General features: G+C 37.1%; 1 protein-coding gene across 1 annotated transcript; it reads right to left on the reverse strand.

Annotated features, from left to right (window-relative positions):
• Window positions 1–683: 683 nt before the first annotated feature.
• chst10 (carbohydrate sulfotransferase 10) lies at window positions 684–7,834 on the reverse strand. Its single transcript, XM_007259035.4, has 6 exons — window positions 7,639–7,834; window positions 5,589–5,716; window positions 4,533–4,642; window positions 4,083–4,317; window positions 3,566–3,671; window positions 684–2,298 (listed from the first exon to the last, which is right to left on the reverse strand). The coding sequence occupies exons 2-6, from the start codon at window positions 5,689–5,691 to the stop codon at window positions 1,749–1,751; spliced, it is 1,104 nt and encodes a 367-aa protein (XP_007259097.2). The 5' UTR covers window positions 5,692–5,716; window positions 7,639–7,834; the 3' UTR covers window positions 684–1,748.
• Between the last annotated feature and the right edge of the window lie 1,998 nt (window positions 7,835–9,832).

The following is a 9,832-nucleotide window of genomic DNA, read 5'->3' on the forward strand; positions in this document are numbered from 1 at the left end:
ATAAAAGAGAAAGTGATCTTATTTTAATTATGCTTTAAATTCTTACATTTTTTTAGCAGTAAGTTCTAAACTAAAAAAAAATGTTCCATTTCAGTTTACTGGAGATTTTTTTAAATGTTATATAAACTGCCCAACAGAGGTGTCGATTGACCTTTTTAGGAGGCTAAAGCACCGCTAAAGGTGAAAGCAGAATGTTTAACAGAAAGCATATCATTAACAGAATTTTAAAAAGAATATCTGTATGTTTAACAGACAATTCAAATGTTTTCTACACCGAGGTTTGAGTCGCTTTCCACTTTTAGCTATTTTAATTATACTAGATAACAATGAAAGAGCGCAGCTGTGGGAGGTGTATATATATATATATATGTAAAAATGTGCGCCTGTTTTTTGGCCTTTTTATTTTCTGAAAAGACGTTTATAAAAACAAAAGGAACACACCTGTCTCCAATACATAATATTTGTGTGTCTTATTTTAAACCTAAATGATTTTATATCTTCTGATTTGAGACACTCACTGCTTCTGGGAACTGCAATATCATTCACAGTTCAATTCATGCTTATAAAATTCATGGTGCTTTTCAACGAAACAGCCTGTGTTTTTATCAGTTTGAGTTGAACCTTCAAAACATCACATCAACAGAGGGAGAAACGAAAGAATGAATGAAAACACAGACTCAAAGTTTCAGTAGTTTCGTTTGAACATTTATTAGAAATCAAAATTCATTTCATAGCTCAAATCCTCAATAATAATAATAATAATAATAATAATAATAATAATAATAACCTATTAGTAAATAAACTCTAGGTTCTTCAGTCAGTTTTTGAAATGGAGTTGGAGAGGCAGAATTCTGGAAGACAAGTCAATACAAGTAAGTATATTGATCACACAGAATAGGCAGAAAAGTTCCCAAAACCCACTTTGTACCTTCAAGAAATAAATCAATAACTCAAGCAAAAAATTCTGAAGAAATATTAGCTTGCAATACTTTTTTTGTTACTCATTTTATACTGTTTCTAGATGCCTCAGGAACCCCAAAATAGGTCAATTTTTTATTCATTTCTTAACTTATTTCTATATTTTGTTTGTTTACAACAATGTAAACAAAACGATTAAAACTGCTGTGGTTAGAACCAACCTCTATGGTTCTTGCACATGTAGTGTAAGTAACCTATACATTTTATGGTACCTTTATTCAGTTTTCTCGTAAGTTTCAGTTTTGTTGTAGGAAGACCATTTGTAGCTGTAGCTGTGAAATCAAGGAGTGCATGTCTAAAGTTGACCTCTCTTAAATATCATCATCATCATCATCATCATCATCAACATCATAAAGTGGCACTTTTCATATTCATGTTCATATGGCAAATACGGTAGAAACCAAGTATAATAAAGGCTCAAAACTGGGACCAAGCAATCACAAGGCAGCAATCTGGACCATCTACTTGCTCTACATACTAGAAAGACCTCTTAAGCTGCTGCAACGATCCATGCTATACATTACTGTTGACCTAAGAACAGCTTCCTCTGAGCAAATCGTATTAGAAAACTCAAAAGTAGGTCCAAGATCAGTGCAAAATGGCAAAATGTCAACACCATCAGTCTGAAGAAGAAAAAGACAAAACAAAACAAAACAAAACAAAAAAAAAAACACTAGTTTGCCGGCACCCTGGCACTTCCATCCAGTATTACAAAATATTGTTTAGTAGTGCGTTCCACAAAAATAGACTACACAACAGTATCTTCATTATTAGTCCATCAGGAAATCTGGCCTGTGGTAGCCGAACAGGCTAAAGTCACCCTGGTAGCGAGCGTACAGACGCCGAACGTCCCGCTTGCTGATCCCAGAGAAGTAGCGCACCACCTTGGTCTGGTTGTAACGTGTTATCCCGGGTGGGATAGTTGGGTAGGAGACCAAATCTGCAATTCCAGCAGCTTTCAGAATGTACGGCGCGTCCCGCTCAAGAGTCTCGTGGTGCCCGACCACATTGTACGCGATGTCACAAGGAGCGCAAAGTTCAGTGTAGGTTAACCAGTGAATTATGTGGTCACCAAACTGCCGGTCCAGGTGCTGCCGGCCAGGCTCGTCACCCAAGTAGCGGATAAAGTCTTCAAAGTGCAACCCAGCACTTTCACCAGTGTCCCGGTGACTTTTACGGTACTTGCGAATAATAGCAGGCGCTATGTTGTGCTTGTACCATGGCTCGAAGCGCGGGTTCTTCACAAACTTGTCCTTAAAGGCAGATATGAGACGCTCGAAAGGATCTCGGACAATGAAGAACTTGAAGTATGTGTGTAATCTGAAAAAAATTTAATAGAAAAGGTAAGCAAGCAAGAAGTTCTGTTTCTTTTTTTTTTTTTTTTCAACGTTCATGATGTTAGAGTATAGTATGATATTTTTTGAAAACTTTCTCTTCTCTGGAATGGCAGAAATACACTAAACACAGCATTTTACTACTTAAGTTCAGTAGTGAAGTAGTTCTACTTTGTTACTGTACGTCTCTGCAAACCATGCCTCATCGTGTATCCAGGATCAAGGCATCCGGACAGGGAACTTACGTGTATCGTAATTAACTTTATACACAAAGTTTCATGCCGTTGTGTGCATGCTGTTAGTAATAACTTGTTCTCTTTTGCAGATTACAGTTTATCTCAACAGATATACAGCTCTGGTACTTAAAATTCCTCATTTAGTTACTTACATGATTATTTAGTGCAAATGTTACACAATTAACTTGTGTTATACAGCTCTGGCAAACAATTTAAGACCACGTAAAAATGATGGTTTTCTTTAATTTTACCAAATTGAAAACCTCTGGAATATAATCAAGAGGAAGATGGATCACCATCCATCAAACCAAGCTGAACTGCTGGAGTGAAAAAGTTATCCAAAAGCAGTGTGTAAGACTGGTGGAGGAGAGCATGCCAAAAACTGGGAAAACTGTGATTAAAACCATGGTTATTCCAAATATTGTTTTCTGAACTTTTAAAACTTTTTTGCATTATTTGAGGTCTGAAAGCTCTGCATCGTTTGTGTTATTTTAGCCATTTCTCATTTTCTGCAAATAAATGCTCTAAATGACAATATTTTTTTTTGGAATTTGGAAGAAATTGGGAGAGTCTGCAGTTTATAGAATAAAACAACAATGTTTATTTCACTCAAACATCTACCTATAAATAGCAAAATCTGATACAGAAACTGAAATGGTCTCTTATTTTTTCCAGAGCTGTATGTTTGATGAAAATGTATTTGTGAAACATGTGAAAATGTGGAATTCCACCTACAGACATTCACAGAGCTCTGAACAAAAAAACAAAAAAAAACAAAACAGATCTGTGTCACATTAAGGCAACAAATCTGATTCAAACTGGAGTCATTTCAGCCTGGTTATGTGATCAATTATTACAAATTAGGCACAATTCAGATGACCCATACTCACAAAACATCCAAAAAAAGGACTACATTTATCAGGTTATTTTCATACAAATACCAAATAAGTGACAAAACCTGTACTGTGTCTTATTAATAAACTGTAAGCCAAGCCTAAAAATAAAACATTATCAGACCTTTCAGTGATCTCTGCGTCACTCATAGAGGACAGTCGAGGTAAACCATTTCTCTCGTGGTCATGGACCACATTCTCGGGTATCTCTTCAACCTTGGAGAACTTTCCTACATAAGCAGAATAAAGACAAAGGGCAATGAGAGAACACTTAATACAATCAGTCAACATATTATAAGCATTTACACTTATGCAATGCTGCATCCGTGCCACTTTTCAATTACACAATCAAAACACTATTTGGCTTCTGTATTCTGAGTTTCTGGCATACTAGAAACAATATCTGCAAAGCAGCAGGATATGACATTTTGATTTTACACACACACAGAAAAGAAAATCAAGTAAACACCACAGAAAGCAGCCTACAATAAACCCAATGCTCAACTACAGATTATAAGATCATGGCAAGGTTATCAATTATGTCCATGGTTTTTCAATGCAGCCCTGAAATTAGTTTTAGGCCCAACACTAAAGAAAGCTCACTTGTGTGCATAAAATGCGTACTAAATTAAATCTCTCACCATTAAGAACAATGAGGACCTTCTTCCATTGCGTGTTGCCCACCTTGGGCGTCTGGCAGAAAAGGATCTTGTGTTTGTCACAAACAAAAATGCGGTCGAGCACAAACTTGCGCAGTGGAGTTCGAGTGAGGTTCCAGAGAGAGGAGTTCCTGCAAACGGTGGACAAAAGCTGCAAGCGCTGCACAGTTACCGCTTCCCAGTCAGACAGATCAGCTTCGGTCGGACCACCTGAGGACTGTACGCAGACAGACAGAAAGACAGACAGACAGACAGACAGACAGACAGACAGACAGACAGACAGACAGACAGACAGACAGACAGACAGACAGACAGACAGACAGACAGACTATCATACCTCCTATTTCAGACAAATGTGCAAGAGACTAATACACAGACACAGACAAGCAAAGTGCTGAGAATTTAGACCTAAACTCTGAAAAGCTGACTCACTGCTGGAGACGGCTGCGATGCTGCCTTCTGCACAGGCTGCTCCGGCAGAGGTTTCACAGTCTTCATGGACAGATAGGTCCAGTTTAGCATTTCAGCCCTTCCCCCATAGTCTGCAAAAGAGAACAAGCAATTGCTAACAACATGTACACAAAAAATATTATTTATATACGAAACTTTATGTATAAATTCAATCATGATACATATGGCTAAAAATACCCTGTCTGGATGCATATTGCTTTATGCTTTTTAGTTTAAGAGTTCTTTTTTTTTAATTCAGCATTACATAAACAAAATTAAAGTAAATTATTACTATAATTATAATCCTGATTCTTTTTTTTAGCTCCCTGTATGTTCCCTGTATTTTTGACAGGGGGCAGTAATAATAGTTTGGTGTGGTTTAGGTCAGGCAGACTAGAACATTTTTATTTACTCTATAATAATAAAAGGCATCAAATTCTTTAAGCCCTTTCAGTACTAGGTAGTACCAAGACATTTCAGTTGGTGCCTTTTTGGTATTGAATTTCAATACCCGGCTCTAGTAAAGACAACATGGTTCCAGTCCATATCACTAGGCAAAATTGGCTGGCTGAAATACGACTTATTTTAATGGCAATTCATTGATAACCATCCTGTTTCTCTCTTCTCTGTGTCCAATTATGTGTTTCCTTATAAAGTCTGCAACATAAAGGCATGACGACTAGCAGTCGATGATCTTCCACAAAAGTTGCCTCTGATAGGGTAGCCTTTATCCTAAAATATATATAACTGCTAATTCATTGAGGTTGAACTCTTTAGTTATCGGCTTAACCCAAAAAATCATAACAGACCTACTAAAAAAAATCATACTACAGAAACAGAAAAGTACAACTAATATATAATACAAAATACAGCATGTAATTATACAGAGCATAACTATAAGTGATACACTGCATTTGAATGCATATGTAACACACTGCTGCAAATGCAGCCTCCTTAACCTTAAAAGCTTAGGTGAAGACTGAGCCACACACTGACACTGTTTTCAAAGCAGCTTTGACAGGTCCATGTGTCACGTACCATCTGCTATCCTGAAGCTGAAGTTGATGAACTTGCTGACAAACATAAGGATGAGCAGAACCCATCCACAAGCACCAACTAACAGCCAGTGCCGGCGCATCATTGGGCCATGGAGACGCTGACGGAGTCTGTAAAAAAGCAATGAATAGAAAAAGAGCTCAGTTGTTAGCAGAAAGAGCATAGCACTAAATAGTAGCAAAACAACTAGCTGTTGCACAGGAAGAACACCTCTTACACTTATTGTCAAAATATGGTACATATACAGATAAAGTCCCCGATACCTGTCCAGCCACAGTATAAGCAAAAAGAAGCAAGAGGGAAAGGGTTTTCTCAGAGGGAAAAAGTACACTCTTAAACTAACATAACTTGCTTCCAAGAACTAAGGTGGGGCAAAGCAAGACTAGGAAGTGACTAATGTCTAAAAACTGAAGCCAACTCAATGCTCACAGTCTTCACTGTTTGCCATAAGCTTTCCAAGACTGAAAGACACATCTTTTAGACACTGCATTATGGATGCAACTTGTGGTCGACATAAATTGTCGACTCCAATTTTTGCACAAAAAGCTAGGAAGAGAAATGCAATGGGGAAGGACAAACAGCTCCTCACTCAGCTTGGTCCCCAAAAGTGCCCAAACACAACATAATACATATTTCCCAAACTGAATATCAGAGCATTACATGTTTAAGCATCTTCTAGGTATTTAAAGAGCATGCATCATTTTAAGAGATAGCCTATTGAAAGCAAGGAACAGGTGTCGTACCCACAGGAAGCAGAGATGGAGGACAAGGCAGAAATAATAAATTAACTAATCCACTAATCGGAAGGGATTGTTAAGGGCAATCTTAAGTGGAACACTTAATCAAACCAAGCTTAACTGCTTGAATTTTTGCACCAGGAGTAGCATAAAGTTATCCAAACGCAGTGTGTAAGACTGGTGGAGGAGAACATGCAAAGATGCATGATACATGTAATTAAAAACCATATTCCACCAAATATTAATTTCTGGACTCTTAAAACTTTATGAATATGAACTTGTTTTCTTGGCATTATTTGAGGTCTGAAAGCTCTGCATCTTTTTTGTTATTTCAGCCATTTCTCATTTTTGCAAATAAATGCTCTAAATGACAATATTTTTATTTGTAATTTGAGAGCAATGTTGTCCATAGTTTATAAACACAATGTTCATTTTACTTAAATATATACCTACAGATAGCAAAATCAGAGAAACTGATTCTGAAACTGAAGCGGTCTCTTTTTTTTTTTTTTTTTCCCAGAGCTGTATATTTTGTGACTGGCCTAGCTGTACATTATCCACTTAAACCGGATTGTTTTACTCTCTCTAATGGAATATACAGCATATCGATATGCTTATTTGAGCATATTGTTGAGATGCCTGATATAGAAAAGTAATCACAATACGGTAAGATTGTCAAATCGTCAAATCGCCCAGATCTAACGTTAGCCCAAAGCAGTTTTTAACCACTGTAACCTAGCTTACTAACCATGGACAGCGCCTGTAGCTAGTTACGTTAGCTAGCTAACCTAGCTAGCAATAAAGTTATACTGGAATAACGCAGTTAGCAGGCTAGTTACAACAAACTAACGGTTTAAATTCTCATCCAACTCCAATACATCTTATTTGCACTAGCTGGTGTTACTCACAGGGAGATATTAACCAGTAAACACGGTCAGGAGATGCTCAAGTTACTAGTTAGCTCTGAGGTTAGCTTCTCTATTAGCAAATTAGTTACCCAGGTAACGCTAGCTAACCTAGCTAGTAAGTTAGCTTAGTTACCTAGTCATTTACGCCCGTTTATACGGGAATGTTAATCTTTAAAACACACGGAGAACGTAAACAGGGACGTGTACCATCAACTGTTTCTGTATAAACCTAGAATCAAAGGGAAATAGGGATCTTTAGCTAACTGTAGCTAAAAACACAGGGATACATGGAGTCTAGCGGTCAGTGCAGCTCCTCCTCACAGCCCGCTCCTCTTTCTGTCACACCACTTTTGAAGCCTCAATACTAATAAAACAGGAGGTGTTTACCTTCAGAGAAAATCACAGCAGTGCTGCTTTAGACCTCTACATCTTCCGCCGCCGCGCTGAAGCGGCTCATTCAGCCATTTCCACATTATTCCGGGCATTTTCCCCAACAGGCCGCCTCTGCTCGGTGATAACAGTGATGATGAGCCTCCGCCTGCTGAAATCATGAGCCCGGAGAAAGAGAACCGCGCCCCCTGCCGCCGGGAGACACGCTTACCCTACCACTATCCGAACCACAGCTACACACCACTCATTATATACACACACGCCTTCTTAAAATAACCGCTCAACCAGTTTTGGATCTAGGATTTTTCTGAGAAAAAGGCCAACAAGGGGCCACGATATGTATTTCACCAGTCACACCAAGTTCTAAAATTTAAATGTAATTTTAAAAAGCGTACATAGTAAAATATGTGAAGTTTATTTGGAACCAAAATTTTTACACAAAAAATAAAACCTGCGATCAAAATGTTAAGAATTAAAAGGATAAAGGGTTTTAAGTGTTGCATTAAAAGAACGTATTATAAAATATACTTTGCAATGAAGTTTGCATTTGGATTCTGCCCATCTTTGCTTTGTATTTTTTTTTAGGATTTTCTGTGTATTTTGCTATCAAAGTCTTTTGTTTCTGGAATCTTGTTTGCTTCTGCTTCATTTTTTTTTTTTAAGTTTATTGCAGATTTTATATTTTTGAGCAAAACCTTTGGCACAAAATTAACTCCATAAAAATGTCCTTATTCATTTGCTTTTTCACAAATGCTGTTACTTCAAAACATCAAATCATCTCTTCCATATGAGCTTAAATCACACTGGACATTCCTATGGAGTCAAATTGGTATTTAATGATGACGAGAAAACTGTCACGAGAAAAAAATCTTAACAAGTTGCAAAAATAATCTGATATTGCAAACAAAGACGAAAACATAAGTTACCTTTTTTCACTTGCAATATTTTTTTTAGGATGAATCTTTTGCAACACCACTTTTTATTTCGTTTTGCGTTTCATTTTTCTTTTTGCAATACTTTCCCCCCTTTGCGTTCCTCCGTTTTGTTTGCGAGTCTATTTTGACCCCTTTTTTGATGTGGGGGCGTGTGGAGATGAGAGGGGCGTGGCCAAGATGGAAAGGTGAGTTATGGAGGATTCGCGTCATCAGATGGAGCCACCACTGCTGCAGGCCGGCCAGTTTAACTGGCAGTTCTGACCGAGCTAACCAGGCTGAACAACAGCTATTTACAGTTTATGGTTGATGCTAATAATTTATTTTACATACACCTAATTATTAAATTATATAGTATTGTTTTCAGTTGTTAAATTGAGCACGAGCCTTGCTGAGGTACACACGGCCGCCTGTAGATGGCGAATTTTAACGGTGAAAAGCCCGGTTCAGGATGAACCAGTATACTGCACCTGCAGTATTTTGAAATATCCGTAACAACTGTGATATTTTTTGTGTTTTCTGGAAAACTTAAACAAAAATTAGTTAGGATATAATTTTATCTTGATATGATTATCTTGATAATCTCTGTCCTCTCTCTTGTGTTTAAAAAAATGCTGAAAAAGAGGTTTATTTTAATGTGTACTTCAGAAAATGGTGGTTATAGACCATTTTCCTCAAAGTTGTTTTAGACATATACAGACACCCTAAACCATTTTCTTTTTAATTCCTTCCACCTGCAGTACTATAAGAGAACTAGGGAAGTGTTTTTAAATCACATTGTTGATCCAATAAAAATAGTGTCATATTACTCAGCTCTAGTCTAAAACAATTCTTAACAACAGTAACCTAGTTAACCATGGACAATGCTTGCAGTTAGCTTAGCTTGCTACCTAGCTAGTTTTACTCAAATAAACACAAATAGATGGGTATAAAAAGATAATCCAGTTTAGTGCGCAATCCATAAAGTTAAAGCTGTAACACCATCTTCTCTGAGCCAAACTGATTTAAAACAAAATGAGACCAAATGAGACCTTTTGTGGACAGGTGAATCAAAACTAAATTTTAAATGAATTGTGCCAAGAGAAGATGACTGCACTTCTGGTTTCTGTGTATACAGTATATTTATTATTGTATTTCTGCTAGAATTCAGCAATTTAGGATAGTTGTAAATGTTTTGAAAGTTGAACCTTTCAAAAAATCAGTAATGTAATGTCAATGAGATTTATTGACCACTCATTATAGAGAACTCATTAGTATGT

The sequence above is a fragment of the Astyanax mexicanus genome, chromosome 21 (assembly GCF_023375975.1).
Source record: "Astyanax mexicanus isolate ESR-SI-001 chromosome 21, AstMex3_surface, whole genome shotgun sequence".
Taxonomy (NCBI): Eukaryota; Metazoa; Chordata; class Actinopteri; order Characiformes; family Acestrorhamphidae; genus Astyanax; species Astyanax mexicanus.